This window comes from Danio rerio, chromosome 12, assembly GCF_052040795.2.
Source record: "Danio rerio strain M-AB ecotype USA chromosome 12, GRCz13ab, whole genome shotgun sequence".
Lineage (NCBI taxonomy): Eukaryota > Metazoa > Chordata > Actinopteri > Cypriniformes > Danionidae > Danio > Danio rerio.
In genome coordinates, this window is record NC_141032.1 from 20,583,200 (window position 1) to 20,602,570 (window position 19,371).

General features: G+C 34.2%; 1 protein-coding gene across 2 annotated transcripts in view; it reads left to right on the forward strand.

Annotated features, from left to right (window-relative positions):
- The window catches only part of fam20cb (FAM20C golgi associated secretory pathway kinase b), a 112,101-nt gene that overhangs the window by 68,298 nt on the left and 24,432 nt on the right, over positions 1-19,371 (forward strand). For both annotated transcript variants that reach the window (XR_015504037.1, XM_087276175.1), the window contains exon 4: positions 16,576-16,668. Coding sequence is in view for 1 of the 2 variants with exons in the window: in XM_087276175.1 (XP_087132301.1) it covers positions 16,576-16,668 (93 nt within the window). In the remaining variant the exon portion in view is untranslated. The remainder of the gene's footprint in view (positions 1-16,575; positions 16,669-19,371) is intronic.

Genomic DNA, 19,371 nt, shown 5'->3' on the forward strand with positions numbered 1-19,371 from the left:
ACATTATTAAATGGTTATTTTTTTAAAGTGATGAAGAGCAAGTAATGAAATACAAAGGGTCAAGTAGACTGATACCTAGACTCAAATGATTGTAAGGGGTCGATCACACAGAACGTGCCTTTACGTTCCAAAAACACGAGGCGCATCTCACTGCCTTTTTGTTGGCAAGAAAAAAAGGAGCGCGGTGAACTTTTTTATGTCGCTGGGCAACGACTGAATCAGCTGGGTATTTTGTGAGAGTGTTGCTCTTGATTAATATAACTTTAATGTCTAATAATATTGTCATATTCAAGATTTGGGAAGTCATACAGCTCTGGATAACTCAGAACAGCAACCACAAGTCTCTCCTCCATCTTCAAAAGTCTTCCTTGTTGTCTTGACAACATAAACACTGCAGGCGCCTCAACGGAAATCCTGCCTCTGCTCGCGAGTGACGTAACATGCTTTTTCTGCTCAGAGTTGATTTTTTTTCAACTGAGGGCAAAAAGGCATAAGCAGCGCGCAAAACGGTCATGGCTGTTAGTAAACCATTCAAAAGAGGGGCCTCTCAACGCATAAAGCGCGTTCGGTGTCATTGGCTCCTAAGACTGCCTTTTATATTCGTATAAAACGTATCCCTGTGTGCGGTCCTGGAGATGGCGAATTATGTATCCAGAAGTACATATGGCTGCATTTCGTTAGTAAAATAAACGTTACAGTATGACGTTACGGGGCAGTATGACACCTTTTCTTTTCATGCTTACCAGCTGTCCGATTACCTCCGTATGGATGGCGTTGTTACCAGTTTGTCCAGTGGATCAACATGTACGTTGTTGGAATTGACATGCAGAGAGGAGATTGATGGGGTTCGAGTCTGGTGAAAAGGGGATCCAGAAAGTGGGTAAAACAAAAAGAAAAGCCAAAAAAAACAAACAAGTAAATAACAGAAAGAATGTGGTAAAATATGAAAATGTGGTAAAAATCAGGTGGCCGCAAGGGCTTTACTTTTTCTAGATTGCTTTTCAAAACTGTCAGTTGCATTTAGGGTAGTGGATGGGCAGGTTAATTTGTGCTTTTGAAAACACTTTGGGTTGGATTTAGGAAAGGAGGAGGGTGAGTTGGTCGATTCATGGGTTAGTCAAGTCGATGGTCAGTCATTCAGTCAGTCAAAGAGTTTGTCGACAGTGGCCCCTGGTGGATTTATGCGAGAACAGCAGGCGCGAATGACACTCCCGAGAGAAATTTGAGATCTCACAAAGCATACAAAGTGGCCTCTGTTGGATTTGTGAAAACAAAAACTGCAAAAAACATAACTTCTGGGATGTATTTGGTGCTCTCTAAAAATGTTTATATTGTATATAATGCATTTTCACATGCACACACTATGGCCAATTTAGTTTATTCAAATCCCCTGTACTGCATGTATTTGGCGGAAACCAGAGCACCCAGAGGAAACCCATGCGAACACGGGGAGAACATGCAAACTCCACACAGAAATGCCAACTAACCTAGCCGGGACTCAAACCAGCAACCTTCTTGCTGTGAGGCGACAGTGCTAACCTCTGAGCTACCGTGTCCTCTCAAATGCAGCAGATTATCAAACATATAAACATTATATTCAGTATAATGTACAGTATAATAATAAACAGCAAAACCTCTTTTTTCAATTTTCTACTAATCCCAAAACACAGGTTTTAAGAAATACATGCAAAATTGAAATAAGTGTGAGTAAATGTGAATTGCACCTTTAATGCTCACATTCAAGCGCAATGAATTCATAAAGCCTATATTCCAAAAATATATGCTCGCCTTGTGCGTAAGCAAATATAGGGCTGTTCCTGAATAAACCTGTCAGAGCTTTAACATAAAACAGAGATGCAAAAACAGCATCCAGAAGCAGAGAGAAAGTGTTTCTCTGTGGAGTTTTTACAGCAAGTCTGAATATCCCGTCACATAAAGCAGGCTCAAGGCCGACACCAGCCTCATCTTTCACTCTCACTACCCATCAACAACTCGACCACCGCTGTCAAACGCAACACTAAATACCAGACATCCCTGCTGACCTGCCAGTATGGTTTGGCCTTAGTCCTAGCTCAGGAAAGGTCGCCCTTCAAAGATGGAAAAGCATTAACCACTTACGTTTTCAAACAGAAAAATTACATCAAGTTTTGCTTTGACAGGTTTCGAGAAACAAACTTGGCCTTTTTGTTTCATGTCACTGGTGCAGAACAATTAGAAAAGGCTGGAAAAGGGTGTAAATGTTGTTTTTTTCTCTGACTAAATATATACCAGTGTTTCTGCACTTCTGTGGCTTTTGCACTCAAATGTTATGCAGTGCTATGAGAAACAGCGACTGCTGAAGTTTGTAATGTGAGACGCCTCTTGACATTACCTGGTACCTGTTATCACAAACAAGCCACAGAATGCAGCTTTATTCCTGTACTGGTGCCTTCTTCTCTAATATTTGTTCCCAACAGCATGACATTCGCTCCAAAGGTCATTTCTGCATGCTTCTGCAGTTTAAACAATGCTTCGTTTGATAAACACTCACAGTCAGGAAGTCACAGAGTGGCTCTTGTGGAAAACAGCTCGTGAAGGGAACAAATTGAGCACAGCTTTTTTTTAAAGTGCAAGTCAAACCAAGTAAATAAACTAATAGATAAGTAAAGAGACAGTTTTGTCATCATTTACTCACTCTAATACCATTTTAAACCTGTGTGACTTTTTTCTGTAATCACAAAAGTAGACATTTTGAAGACTGTTCAAGCTGTTCCCGTGATTACAGTAAAAATTATAATGTTTATTTCTACTCAAATTTTGGTAAAATCTAAAACAAAGCCAAACAATATGTTAATCTTTAAAATAAATTTTATTAAATAAATGTGGGTTTAAACAACCCAGCATTTTTAGAGTGTATTTTAAACATATATCCACCAATATTATATATAATCAAAATCTCAGAGTTAATTTAGTCACTACTAAATACAAAAACCAGTCCAAGTTTTATCCTCGAGAATGTCTTCAAAAGCCTCTTACACACCCAATTAACTCAGTACTTAACTCTGGGTGGAGGAGGTACACCTTTCAACTACTGTTAGCAAAAGGCACCAGCTCTTTTGTAATTTTGTAAATCCACTGATGCCTTACATTCACATCTGAATGAGAACCCCACAGCGTTCCATTACTACCCATTACTTCACAGACAATCCCTAGTCTATAATATTTTAGGTCTTTCTACCTTTTTGTTGATTGATCAATGGTGTCACGGTAAACAAGTGCCCGCATCCTCCACCAAACTGAAGTGATTATATACAGTTTTAACCCAAAGAATGACCAGTCTGTCAGATGAAGAAGAGCCGGAGTCAGAGATTCAAATAAATAAATAAAGTCTACTGAAGATAGTTTGCAGTTTCATTAGCAGAAGTCAACTTCAAAACTCACAATTCCTTTTTATGTTAGATAGACTTTGTGTGTAGTGAGGATATTGTAGCCGAATGTTGATTAAATCAGTTTTGAACCAGTTTGTTAAGACAGCTGAACGGACAAGAAACAACCATAAGTGTCTCCAACTTTCGTATTTATTTATTTTTTTGAGTCATGCAGTTGATGGCATGTAACCAACAGAAAACAAGGCAAACATAATAAAGACAGCTGATGAATCACGTGGAAGTAATCTTCATTCAGCAAATGCGTTTTAATTTCAATACTTTTTTGCATTAATCCTTTTTCACACAAATCCAAATATACTTCAAGTGTGCAAAAAACTTTTTTTTCAAGTTAAGGAATTATTTGAAATGTGTTGTTTACTTTAAAATGTGCATCAACACACAGTGACCAAATCTTAGCTATTAATAAATAACACAAAGTGTGTAATGTGAAAATTCTCAATAGGAAACGGCAGCATTGAAGTACTGCATTCATTCATTCATTTTCTTTTCGGCTTAGTCCCTTTATTAATTTGGGGTCCACACATCTGAACCACCAACTTTTTGTTTTACGCAGCGGATGCCCCTTCACTGGGGAACATCCATTCACACTCATTCACAAACATACACTACGGACAGTTTAGCTTACCCAATTCACCTATACCACAAGTTTTTGGACTTGTGGGGGAAACCAGAGAATATGCAAACTCCACACAGAAATGCCAACTGACCCAGGCGAGGCTTAAACCATCTACCTTCTTTTTTGTGAGGCGATTGTGCTACCCACTGCGCCACCAAGCTGCTCTGAAGTACAGTTGTAGAAAAAATACACATATTTCTAAAAAGAAAATACATGGACAACCTCATTCACTTTCACTGTAGGAAAAGCTGCTGAAACTCTCTGCTAAAAATCAGATTTTACACATCAAAACAAATTATTCTGGTTTAAAAAGATGCGAGGATGAGAAAGTAATGACTCATCATTTTCCATTTTGGTGAAGTGTCTCTTTAAGGCTCCTCTTCGAGAACAATGCTTTGTCTCCTTTCGTCATCGCAGTCTGACCAGCGCACCTCCTAAGAATGCTGGGATAAGCTTTTACAAGTGCTGCAACCATCAGGCTTTGTGAGATGAATTTGCTTTCACAGCTATTGTGTGAGCTTTTTTGGTGTTTGTCCAGTGTAAAGCCAACAAAGGGATCTGGCAGAATACAGTGTCCTAGATACCGTGTCCTGTTTGATTCATTTGTTTGCACCTATGTGTTTTTTTAATAGATCAGTTTTTTTGTGTGGTTGTCTGTACTTGAAAAGTTGTTGAACTTTGCCCATCAGCAATTTTCTCATCTGGTGCTGTTTTATTGTTTGCAGGGACAGATCTTACATGTAGTCATGGCCTGCGAACAGTTTATTGGCAGTTTTTGGCTATTTTTTCTGATATGGGCCAACTGGCTGATAGGCCTAGTATCAGGTTCAGTATCTGGTTTGTTAAAGGGATACCATATGACCCCAGCTTATGAATCAGAGTCTTTTAAATTAAAATGGTAAGAACAATATATGTTTCATTTTTAAACTAAAAACCATTAACTCCAGCCAACAGTCAAGCACGCATATCTGAATTTTACAGTAATGCTCCGATTTGCTACTTCACAATGCAACATTCACAACAAAACACTTTACTTTGCGCTGATGCACTTAGTTGGGGGTACGCCAAGGTGCGAAGGCTAAAAGGTTAGTCTAAAGCACAAATATGTACTTTTAAAGGGCCATGAAACCCCCTCGTTTCAGCAGGGTGTTTTCACACCTCTACTTTGGAAAAAGTCAGAAAAGTGGGCGTGTCCAGCTCTGTTTAGGGGGGAGTGTCGGAGGAAGAAAAGTGGGATGGTGTGGGAGTGTCTATTTGGGCACGCGCAAATTTCAGAGTCAAAATACACACAAACACACAGGAGAAAGTGATGGTGTTTAACCTACATGGACATGTGTAGTCGAATTATTTGCCAAATTATTAAATGGTGGACTTTAACTGCAGTTTGGCTCTTTCATTCAGGAAATTCATTCATGCCCCTCGCAACAAATGAGATATTTGATTCGAGGAACTGCTCTAAGCGTGTATTTTTCATGCAATGTTTGATACCGCACGGCGAATGAGAGAAAAAAACCCTCTGCATTTCCCGGAAACTTAGATGCACACGGCAGGTAGCGTCAGAAAGTCGGGTGTGTTGTTCCGGTCACAAAATGCGGTAAAAACCCTACACGAGGTTAAAGTTTGGTTGTGGTGCGATACGAACAAACTGAATAAACAAAGAGCAATGCTCGCTCACTTACCAAATCTGTAGAGACAGGACAATCATCAGCAACTAGAGCCGCGTCTTTATGAAGAGAATACTACAAGGGAATCCGGATTTCAGCGTTTGCAGATGAGAACAGCTCTCAGGTAAACAATGTGCTTTCTTAGACACGTAAGTTATTGTTGTCGAGCGTCGCGTACACTGTTAATCCACACGTGACTCTGAGCTCTCACAGAGAGAAAATGAAAACGAATCCTAACTGCAGCAAACTATAAAAGCAACACTTCACGCTTGTTCTGCCAACACAACGTGGTGTGTCTGTAGTCTAAGCACTGTGACAGTAATGAATATTAATGAAGTTGCACAATAGAGCGCGCTGATTGGTTTGAACCAAGCCTTACTCATGCATTAATGCATCACACTGTAAGACGTAATAAGACACACTCTGGTACAGACTACCAGTCTGCACGCTGGAATACAACGCTATTATGTCATGACCGTGACGCAGCTTCAAAAATTCGTTTCAAACCGGAAGTAGGAATTTGCTTAAAATAACGCAAAAACAACCAATTTACACTTTTTAGTGAAATATAGGTGTCCTAATAGTGTTTTTAGCAGTGTGAAAAAAATGTCAAAAAATGTGTTTTGGTGTTTCGTGACCTTTTAAAGGGCACATATGATGACAATCATTTATTGTAAGCTGTGGAGACACAGAAGACTCATCTTCAATCTTAAAAAAAAGGGTAAAATAGGTGCCCTTTAAAGTCCTTTGTACCTTTAATATACTAATATGTAGGGCTGCACAGTGAATTAAAGTTGATTTTGAAGTTTTACAAACTAATTTTCGAGAGGAGCATGTGATATGATTGATCATGGCTGGTCTCTCATCTGTAATCAGCAATAATCCAATCAGAGTTATTCAAGACTACAATAAATGCACAGATTTCGCCCTACTGCCTTATCTTCATTTTGGAGGAATCCCCCCTTCCACCCCATCTCCTCCTTTTCCTGCCTTTATCAGAGAGAGCTCTCAAAACCTACCTTATCTCAGTTTCCCTTATAACCTGCTAATAGTGTCAAGCAATATCTGAGTGTGAACTCTTAAAATGTAATTTAAATAATAATTTGGCAAAAGTGGCGTCTAGCTATGCCTGTCCAAAGATGCAAATCATACTTATTTGTCAAACTGAAATATCGCATAAAATACTGTTTCCATCCAGTGAGTCAAAAAGAACAAAATCATCACTTTCTGAAAAAAAAATAAAAAATGTAAAAAAATAGAGAAAAATTTGCAGCAGTAGGAGAAGCCACTGTGGGCATTTTTTCTAATAACAATAATAAATTACTTTAAAAGTCTTAGGCCCAATCTGCTGATTAAAACAACTTTTTTTTCTATGTACTGTAAATACTTAACAGTACTCGGCATAACAAAAATGCAAACAAATAAATACACAGAGATTCCTGCATTTACTATAGATCAGAATATTTTCAGTCATCACCTTCCAAAGCCTCAATTTTTCAAAGCTGGTTACGACAAATTATTCAACGCTTATGAAATTGTATCCAAACCAGCTCTAGTACTACGTTACTTAACCTAACTCAATCCCAATTATACCCCTTATCCCTTCCACTTACCCCCATCCCTTGTTTTGCACGTTCATGTGAAAGGGTAGGGGTGTCTCAATTCTCTTTAGCTTGAAGGCATAGGGCTAAGGGGAATCTCGAAACTGAGATTTTTCAGGACCACACTTGAAACCAACTAGTATGAAAATTTCCCAGAATTCAACATCTATAATGACAGCAAGGCTTCAGAATGAAGTCAGGAGTATTTTTTGTCATTATTAAGATTTTTTTTAGAACAAACAACCATATGTTTTAATACATTCTAAATTTCGCTATCTATAATCCCTAATAATAGCTTCTGTATAGCAGTCCCACAACATTCTGTCACTTGATGACACTAGAATACCCTGTCAGAAATGTCTAGTGGCTGGGAACTTTTTACAGTGTCTGGTATAATATTAATGTTGTTTTCCTCTTTACATAGATGGCCATGGTGTAAATGCACAGTACAATTACGATCTTATTCCCACATGATATCGTTATGATAACATGATATTGTTGCCTTCAGTGATTTCCTGAAGATAAATACCATAAAGTAACACTACTGAAATAACTACAGCAGTCACCATCGTCAATCTCATAGGAAGTAAGAGATCGCAATGACATATGATGACGTGTGCAGGTGTTGTAGTGCTGTCCCATTTCTTATGGGTAAAATTTGAAGCCCTTCCCATTTACACTCGGTTTCAAAGGCTAAGGGGTAGGGGTAAAAAATTTAATTAGGATTGAGCCTCACACAAAATAGATTTTCTTATTTCCCCATTTTATGTTTTTTCTTATTTGGTTAATAATTAATTCAAATAGAATTTTGAAAAAAGTAACAACTTTAAGGTTTTCGTTGTTTTCAATACTATGTTTCTCTATGCTTTTGCATTCACAAACAACCTTAGCTTAGGCTGTAAACAAAATTAATGAACAAAATTATCTAAATTTATGTATGCACAATATATTACATTTATTCATTCTTGAATGTATAATACATTATCACAAGCTCATGAAATGTTAATGTAATCTTTAACTAATCTTTATCATAAAAATGCTGATTAATATCTATTATTTAGTACTCCACTTTAAAATGAATTAATGATGCCCCCTTTAAACATTTGTAATAATCAAAGTAAGATTTTATTGTTTTTTGATTTTCATTTATGTACTCAAAACAGTGTGGCATTTTAATGAGGGAGATTAATGGTTATTTGTTGTAACAAAATTAATTTTCGCCTTATCAGCAATGGCCAGAATTTTTACATTTCACTGCATCCCTAATAATGAATTGGCATTCTAATATTACCATTTATATAACTATTATATCTAGCATATACAAGTGTTTTTGTGAGCTTGTTTGCATACACCAGTAATAATCTATGGGCCTTGCAGGAGTAAACAGTGCATTTACCTTGAAGCACAGGGTCATGGAGAGCTCTCTCTCTCTCTCTCTCTCTCTCTCTCACTCTCTCTCAGCGTATTTTGATCACTACAGACATCCTGCTCTCAGCAGAGTTGGTTTTAAAATGTCTACGCACATCCCAGAGGCCATTTCTGAGGCTCATGTAAGTGTACATTAAGAGTGGGGACTGTTCAGATGCCGTCTTTTAAAAGGAGCCACATCCACTGAGTGCATTTGAAGAAAATAGACTGGAAAGAAATCACATTGAGCTTCAAACATATGGGTGATTCTTTTATTGGAGATACGATTTGCATTTCAACAATATAAGGGGAGAAACTTTTGACTAACAGACATTCATTTCTGTATCTTATCAATGTTTTCAATACTTTAAGCTTGCCAAACATAAGTTACTTTCTTTTTACTGAATTGAAAAGAAAATCATTATAGTATTGTTTGTCAACTCTTTTTCCTATCTGGATTTGACAATCGACAATTTCAAGCTTTTTAGTCAAAGGTTTTAGAACAATATCTACAAAGTAATCAGAAAAACTGCAAACAAATGTATTTATTTATTTATTTATTTATTTATTTATTTATTTAAATCAACCAGGAAAGCAAAAAATGCATCCCTTTCAGTCAGTGACATGCGGTGAAGTTTGTGGCTGGTGAGGCACTGACTCTTTCAGGGTCAGATTTACAAATATATGCTATAAATATATTTGCCAACTACCGATTGTGTTTCATATCTCATATCAGCATTCTTTCTATACACATAGCAGGTACATATTAGGCCAAGGAAGAATGTAAAATGTATAATGATTCAATATGCCTCCCAAAAGACAGCAACACAGCCTATAACAAACGACCAAGCAACACAGCACCTGTAATTAAACAGGAAATATGCAAAATACATTGATTTTGATTGAAATGATTTAATTATACAGAAATTGCATTTACATAGCACAGTATAGCACTTTTTATATCTTGTATTGTATAATCTTTTAGCACAAATATTTATTTTATCAGTGGAATACATCTCATGATGGCAGGTGAGGATGATGACAGGCACTGTCTGACCTGCCTCCCCTGAAGGCACGTCCCTGCTTCCAGTGAACTCAGCTTTTAATTGGACTATAATAATAAGCAATTTCGGAGACAACTCATGTTACAGTAACATAATTGATGCAATATTTACAGACAGATGTTTTTATGACTTGAGTACTATTTTTAAAGAATGTAAATTAGAATTAGAAAAAATTACTATTTAATATCTTTTCAAATAAAATTATAGAAAATATAGAAATAATGGGTAATAGAAAATCAAATAAAAACAAAAAGTACACAATAATACATGATGGATACACTCTATTTGGAGTCTAATTTGGAGAACAAGAAATCATGATTGTATGTATAAGAAAAATAAGCGGAATAAGAAAAATAAGTAAGATTTTCTAAAAAAATATTAAATAGTTTTGGCCTGTACAATATTGTGAACCATGACAATGTGTAACACATTATTAAATTCCTTGTGAACTGGTAGTTGCTGAGACTTTTATTTATATTAATTAATTAATTAATTAATTATATTAATTGTTCCAATAAAGTATAACAATGTGTGCTAACAAAATAAACAACAAATTCTGATTTCACAGACTTTAAAATAACTAAACCACAATTTGTGTTAATAAAAAATATATATATTCAGTTGAAGTCAGAATTATTAGCCCCCTTTGATTTTTTTTCTTCTTTTTTAAATATTTCCCAAATTATGTTTAACAGAGCAAGGAAATTTTCACAGTATGTCTGATAATATTTTTTCTTCTGGAGAAAGTCTGATTTTTTTATCTCAGCTAGAATAAAAGCAGTTTTGAATTTTTTTTAAACACCATTTTAGGGACAAAATTATTAGCCCTTTTAAGCTAATTTTTTTCTAATTTTTAATATACAATAACTTGCCTAAATACCCTAACCTGCCTAGTTAACCTAATTAACGTAGTTAAGCTTTAAAATGTCACTTTAAGCTGTATAGAAGTGTCTTGAAAAATATCAAGTAAAATATTATTTACTGTCATCACGACAAAGATAAAAGAAATCAGTTATTAGAAATGAGTTAATAAAATTATTATGATTAGAAATGTGTTGAAAAAAAATCTGCTCCCCGTTAAACACAAATTGAAGAAAAAATAAACAAGCGATCTAATAATTCAAGGGGGCTAATAATTCTGACTTCAACTGTGTTTGTGTGTGTGTGTGTGTGTGTGTGTGTACATACACACACACACACACACACACACACACACATATATATATATATATATATATATATATATATATATATATATATATATATATATTTATATATATATATATAAATGACTTTGGACACTAAATAGACCTTGCAGTTACACAATCCCCTATATACTCACAAAGATTTGTTCAACCCATGTTTTGTTTTCTTCAGTTTTATATTTAGTGCCTCATAAACCCATCTTGCTAACACAGAGGGATTTTTTCTCTCTCTCCGAGGTGTCATTTGTGTAGGAAACTGCGTTTTACAGAATTCTTCGGAGGGACTGTTTTGACCCTTTGACAGGCTGGCCTGTGTCTGGTTTCCTTTGTTATAATTTTCTGGTCCAACAGCCAGTAGAGTGTTGTTTTCCTCGTGTCTCTCTGGAGTTTTACGGGAATAAATGAGAGCTCTCAAGCTACAGCTTAACAAGGTTGTCTGGAGTGCCAGTGTGAGAAGAGGGGGTTTCGAGTTCTCCACCCACAAACACTCCAAACAGCTGCCTTTTAAAAAGCATGTGTTTTTTTTCTTATTGAGAACATTTGTGTTATGGAGCTGATATTAAATAGTGAATTTACCTTGATGGAGTCATGTTTGATAAAGATGAGCAGATTTGTGCAGATGTATAGTGTTCTTTGGTCAAGTGTTTGGGCATGGTGATGCTTAATAAGTGCAAAGAGACATAATTTATTTTTTTTCAGTGTTTAGACTGAGTTATACAACGCTATCTCATGTCAATTTATAACTTTTTAATTAGTGGCTAATTCAAATTAATTAGTACAAGCTCATTATTTCATTTTAGTTCAATTTACTCATTCCCCAATGAGGGGTAGGGTTAGGGTAGGGTTACACCTTTTTTTTTACATGAAGTCTTATGAATTTGTAAAAATTAGCCACTGTTCTGACAATACGTAGAATATTTTTTTCCTCATGAGATTGGGCTGGTTAAATTAATAGCCTTGGATGATGCTGTTTCTTGAGTTCTGAAGTTATAAGCAAAAGCTATCTGGATTTGTGGTAGATTGTAACACAAATGCACATGTTTCCTTTGGTAAATTTTGTTTTTCTTGCTAATACTAGCAAAGGGGTTAGTTCACCCCAAAATGAAAATTCTGTTTACTTTAATTACTTGCCTTCATATCAATCCAATTCCCCTAGACCTTAATTAATTTTTAAAATAACTATTAAGATATCCAAGAGCTAATACCTTTGGCTGTTTGTAAATGCTTTATGAACACAAGAAAATTATTAAAAGTTACTGATTTAACTCTCAAGTAAAATGGTCAATTTTGATTTTTATTCACATTTCCACTATGGCGAGGGACTAAGCCAAAAATAGCGAGTGAGTGAGTGAGTGAGTGACTGACTGAGTGAGTTAGTGAGTGAGTATTAGGGCTGCAAAATATATTGATTTAGCATCGATATCACTGTGTAAGCTAGGCATGGGACGTTAACTGTTTTCAAAATATACGGTAGTTTGAAAAAGTAAACATTTTAAAACTGCCAAAATTTTCTGTAACACTGTTCCTAAGGTATGTGTAAGTTTTTTTTTTTTTTACATTTTGTTTTGTTTGTTTTTTAGAACAACAGTATATTCACCAGAAAAAAAAAACATGCAAAGATGTCAATTTAAATAGTAAAGAAATCTGTGTTTTTGAAACTAATGAAGACAGCTGAAGTCAATGATTCATTTTCATTATTTAGCCTGACATGTTTACTGTTTTAAAATATTGTAAATCTTCAAATAAAAAATGAAACAAATTGTTTTCAAAGGGGAAAAAAAGTTTTTGTAAAAGTATTTTAGAGCAGTAATTACAATACCGTAATTACTATTTTTATCCAAGTTTATCATACCGTCAAAATCTTATACTGGCCCATGCCCAATGTGTGCATCTGCAATATTCACATCATAAGATATGTAATCTTGAGTCTGGATTATAGTTGGCCAAAAGCTACAGAATTTTATTAAACTGCTGTATTTATATTATTTGTATTATTATCTCATACTTAAAATTTTGGTCAAAATATCTATACATTTCAAAGCGAAATCAAGATTATTTTTCCACTGGAAGATAATTTTGATTGTTTTAAGGTAATACTCTTAATTCTACTTTATTTCTTCGGAAGTTGAAAACAAAACAATATATTAGTTGATCTAAGAACTTTAAGATATTTGGACTAGAAATGAGACAAATCAAAGTAAGAAAAGCTTGTTTTTATTCAACTTCTGTACCTGAATATTGTTACAGCCTCTAGAAAATTGCAATATTTCATTCATTCATTTATTTTTCTTTGGCTTAGTCACTTTATTCATCAGTGGTCACCACAGCGAATGACCCGACAACTTATCTAGCATATGTTTTACACAGTGGAGGCCCTTCCAGCTGCAACCTTGTATTGGGAAACATCCATACACTCATACACTACGCCCAATTTAGTTTATTCAAATCACCCATATAGCGCATGTCTTTGGGGAAACCGGAGCACCAGGAGGAAACCCATGTTAACTCGGTGAGAGCATGCAAACTCCACACAGAAAGGTCAACTGACTCAGGCGGGACTCTAACCAGCGACATTCTTGCTGTAAGGCGACAGTGCTAACCATTGAGCCACCATCGCAATACTTATTGCAAACACATTAAATATCTCAATATCATATTTTTCCAGAGTCATGCAGCCCTACTGAGTATTTATATTTACTGTAGCACTTGTTCAGTGCAAATGGTCAGACTTTGAAGATTACCAAATCAAACTTTTTTCTTTAGTGGATTAACTGAAAGGATCACAGATTTTTCCCAGATTAATTGTTCACCTAAAGAATAACAATGTGTGCTAGCAAAATAAACATTGTGCATTTTGATTTCACACACACTTTAAAGGCAATAAAAAGAGCACATTCAATGCCATGAAAACATGAACATGAACAGCAGCCTGAGAAAAAATACTTATTTTAGAAAGACATTTCAGCAGACACTTAGAGGCTTTTGCATCTGAACTCTTCATATTTAATTGTAAACACTGCTGGACGTTGCTTGTGGACAAATGACATGAAATGCTGAGAGCGATCGTTGCTTTAGGGGAGTTTGTTTTTCTAGAAGTCATCCAGAGGGCCAAAAGTGCCCATGGCTGCAGAATCACCCGTCCACGCCTGTCTGCCAATTAAACATCTGAGCGTCTGAGGGCACAGATCCAGCGGGTTCATCATAAGGACGCTTCTGGGTTCGTTCCAGAACTAGGCCCGTTTCTTCCGGCAGAAACACAAATCCATTTTAATTCTCTTCATGCCTGAAAAGAGGTTCACAGTTGGCGAGCGGAGCGATATTATCCGGGGCTCTGAGGAACGGACTGCAGAAGAATGTGAAGTTGGAGACTTTCGTTTGGCAGGCCTCATGCTGTGTTATTTAACGATCGGTGAGCGTGTGAGCCTCGCAGCTGTGCGTTCAATGACCGCCGCCAGCTGAGGACGATACTGAATGGCTGATTTCGCCAAGATAACGATCTGTTTCCATTACTGAGCTGGCACTCCTCTCGACCAGATACGTTGCCTTCGGTTGCTTTTGCCACATACTGTAGATGCTGGGATGTGACAAGATTCAGTTCCCAGAGAAGTCATTGTTTTGAACCGTCTTCTGACATGATTAAGACTGTCGAGAAAGCAGAGATTCCAGCTGGATTTAATTGTTCTGACGTTCGGACAGCATTCAGGGAGAGAGAAGGGAAGGGAAGAGAGAAATCTCAAGTATGTTTGAAATGGAGTCTGCTGAAAACATTTCAGCAGGACTGTATGAAGTCGGGCTGTTGGTTAAAAATAGTTTCGCTGGCTCTTCTCTGTAGAGAAATGTTTGCCTGGAATTTGATATGTCCTCCATTGACCTACAGGTATTGATTTAACGATATTGCATTCGTGCTGTTTGGTCTGTTCTTAAATGCACATGTACAGTAACATCGTTTCGGACGTTCTTAATGTATTAGTTCATCCAAAAATGAAAATTTAGTTATTAATTACCCTACTGACCCTCATTTCATTCCAATTACATAAGAAATGCAAATGAAGATATTTTAGATGAAATCAGAGAGCTGTCTCATCCTCTTAAGTTGCTGAAAGTCCAGAAAAGGAACCAAAAACACTGTCAAAACATTTAATGTGACTTCAGTGCTACAACTTTGATTTTGCAAAGCTCCAAGAAGAGGACAAACAACTCTAAATAGGACTCTGTTCACCTATGTCTTTTATTCCACGTCAGGTTAGGGTTAGAGCTGGGTGATTTGGGCTAAAATCAAAATCTTGATTAATTGAATGTTTTAACTCGATTACGATTAATGAACGATTATTTTATTTAGGTTATTTATTTTATTTTTTTGCTAAAAGGTTTACTGACAGGTTTTCTACAGTAAATTTGCTCACATATTACAAGTGAGAGATGTTTAAATGAAGGGCGCATTATTTGATTTTAAAATAATTGAAGTAAACACACTATCTACTATCTATAGTTATTTATTAAACATCAATGTTAAACAACTGAAAGTAAAACACATTGCCTAAAAATAACTTTTCTAGTAATATAGTAAAAATAATTAACTCGCACTTTTGAAACCAAAATAAATAATTTTCAGTGTTTGTCATATTACAAGTAGGGTTGGGACCGAAACCCGGTGCCATTATAGCACCGGTACCTTGGTAACCGTTATGTACTGGATAAAATTTTGATTCTACCTTAATTTATAAGAAGCTGTGTTTTTTGCTGCACAAAAGTGTTCTTGAAGCTTCATATGAAACCACTTAAACCCCTCAATTAGATGGACATTTTTAATAATGTTTTGGTTCCTTTTCTGGACTTTACATATCTCGTGACTGTTGCTGTTTATGGAGGATGAGGGAGCTCTCTGATTTCATCTAAAATACCTTCATATAACATAGAATTTGTTTTCCAAAGATGAATGAAAGTGTCAAAACAAATTTCATAATATAATGATTTACCTAATTACCAAAATTTACCTCGGTAAGTCTTGAAATTGCACTCTTGTATCAGTCTTGTATCTTGAAAAATATCTAATAAAATAATATGTACTATCATCATGGCAAAGATAAATAAAAAATATCAGTTATTAGAAATTATTTATTAAAACTATTATGTTTAGAAATGTGTTGAAAAAAAATCTAAATTCTGTTAAACAGAAATTGGAGAAAAATATAGAGGGGGGCTAATGATTCTGGAGGGCTAATAATGAACTTTAACTGTATACAGTCTATACTTTAATTGTTACAATGTGCTGTAACATTCCCACTCAAACTCCTGCTACTCTTGACATTGTCAAAAGTGCATTTTTAAGAGATAAAACTTCAAATTTTTATTATATTTATATTATATATATTTATAATATTTATTATTATATTACATGTATATCAAGCTTTGGTGTCACTATTTGTCTTAACTTCTCTCATTCTCCGAACTTTTAGTCTGGAGCCCTGATAATGGAAGGGCATTTCTCAAAGTTTTCTTGACATGGCGTCTTCAGTTTCAAGGGCTAGAGCTGCGATTATGACTTTAGTTGATGAAAGAGACTCACAGCAGATTAACCTTTGCCTTGCAGGCAGACACGGGAGCAGGAGACACCACCAGACTTCTTCTACTTCTCTGATTTCGAGAGGCACAATGCTGAGATCGCAGCATATCATCTAGACAGGTAAAACACCATAAATGTCAGCGTCTGCCATGAATAGTGTGTGTGTGTATGTGTGAGAGAGATAAAGCACCTAAAATTTTTATCCATTGTGTGAGAGAGATAAAGCACCTAAAATTTTTATCCATTTCTCTGTGAATATAGACAATCGTATTGGTGCATTTTTGTTTTATAAAACAGATTTATTGCACAGATGTATATATTAAAATATAAGTTCGGCCACCTAAAATAAAAAAGGTATATATTTTTTATGCTAAACTAATATTTAATATTTTAAATATTGAATTTGTTATATGCATACCAAGAAATAATAAATAATATGTATGTATTTTTATTTATTTATAAAATATTAAGGTGTTATTTAATGGGAGAAATTATGTTGTTAAAATTGTATATACATACACACACACACACACACACACACACACACACACACACACATATATATATATATATATTATTATTAATTTTAGATTTAGCTAGTATATTTATTATTGTCTCTCTGTGAAGTTGTTGTTCAATGGGAGATATAATGTTGTTAAAACTAACATTTATGTTTTGATATATTTATTATACTGTTTTGTGTTTATTTTGTGTAATCAATCATGTTTATTGTTAAGCTTTATTATTTAATAAATTATTAAAAATATTATTCTTTGTTACTGACTAATCGAGTTAAATAACAAAACAATAATCCAGATTTGCACAAATATCCCATAGAAAAGTCTAAATAATTATGTATTTTTTTCCTTTTTAAAAGAATTATTCTTATTTTGTCTTCTGAGAAATCTGTTAGGGTGTGTTTATTTATGCTGAGACTGTATATACCATTTATAAAACAGTTTGCATGCTCGTGTATGTAAACGTGTGGGGCTGCTTTTGTTTGCGCAAGAAGTTTTGTGTGCATGTGAAAGTACACAACTGATGGTGTGTCTTGCGTGTTTTCAGCACGTTTGAACTTGTGCTTATATGTATGTGTGAAAGTACAGTATTTGAGTGTATCTCGGGGCAGTAAGCAGCCTTAAACCTGCAGTTTAATTCTCACAAACAACTAATCCAGAGAGAAGGAGATGCACAGTAACATAACACAATCACATCACACTTATTTTAAAGTGGACCTCTCTCTACTCAACAAACCCACCATGTCTATCTTACTCAAAAGTAGAAAAAAATATAATAAAAAGTTATTTCCTTGGAGAAATAATGTATAAAAATATAAATAATATATATATACAGTTGATGTTAGAATTATTTGCCCACCTTTTGATTTTTTTTTTTCTTTTTTAAATATTTCCCAATTGATGTTTAACAGAGCAAGGAAATTTTCACAATATGTCGGATAATTTTTTTTCTTCTGGAGAAAGTCTTATTTGTTTTATATTCCGGGTGGAATAAAAGCAGTTTTTAATTTTTTAAAAACTATTTTAAGGTCAAAATTATTAAGTGCTTAAAGCTATATTTTTTTCATTAGTCTACGGAACAAACCATTGTTATACAATCACTTGCCTAATTACCCTAACCTGCCTAGTTAAGCCTTTAAATGAAAAATTTAAAAATATAATTACGGCTAAGATCAAGTAAATCAGTTGTTATTAATGACTTATTATAACTATTATGTTTAGAAATGTATCAAAAAAGTTTCTCTCTGTTAAACAGAATTTGGGGGGAAAAAAATAAACAAGTAATGTTAAATATTCATATTTTTGTAAATGCATTATTTTGTATATTTTAGGTATAATATATATTATTGTCTTAAGTTGTTATTAATTGCGAGAAATAATGTTGTTAAAATAATATTTATATTTTAAAATATTTGTTATTATTTCTACTATTTACTACTATATTACTACAATTTTATATATGTTAATAATACTATCTATAATTGTCTTAAGTTATTATTAATTGGGAGTAATAATTGAGCTACAGCTAAGATTAATGTTCTTGTAAATATTTGTTATTATTTTTTTATTTTAAATATATATATATATATATATATATATATATATATATATATATATATATATATATATATATATATATATATATATATATATATATATATATATAATTTTGTTTTTTTATTATTATTTATTTATTTTATTTTATTTTTTTACAGGGTCAATGCACATTAATAAACCTAATTGTAAAATGTCCCAGAATTGGCCATGGCTATTTTTCAGATTATTATTATTTGTTTTAAATTATTATTTATTGGGTTAAATTATTTTAATAAATGTATTTATTATTATTAAATATATTCATTATATATTAATATTATTAATATTTGCATTTTTTTATCATTTTAATATTATTATTTAGATATATTTATAATATTTATTATAGTCTTAAACAATTTTGCCAGTCTTATATTATTTTTTGTTGCAGCTATAAAGAATAATTGTTAAAAACAAAAACTTAAGTTTTGCTGCTCACATATTGATATTATTCTATGTATTCCAGCTGAAATTCCTTTATTCATTTTCTTTTCGGCTTAGTACCTTTATTAATCAAGGGTCGCAACAGCGGAATGAACCGTCAACTTAATTAGCATATGTTTTACGTAGCGGATGCCTTTCAGCTCCAACCCATCACTGGGGATACCCATACACTCTCCTTCACACACATACACTACAGACAATTTTTAGCTCACCAAATTCACCCGTGACGCATGTCTTTGGACTTGTAGGGGAAATCGGAGGAAATCCA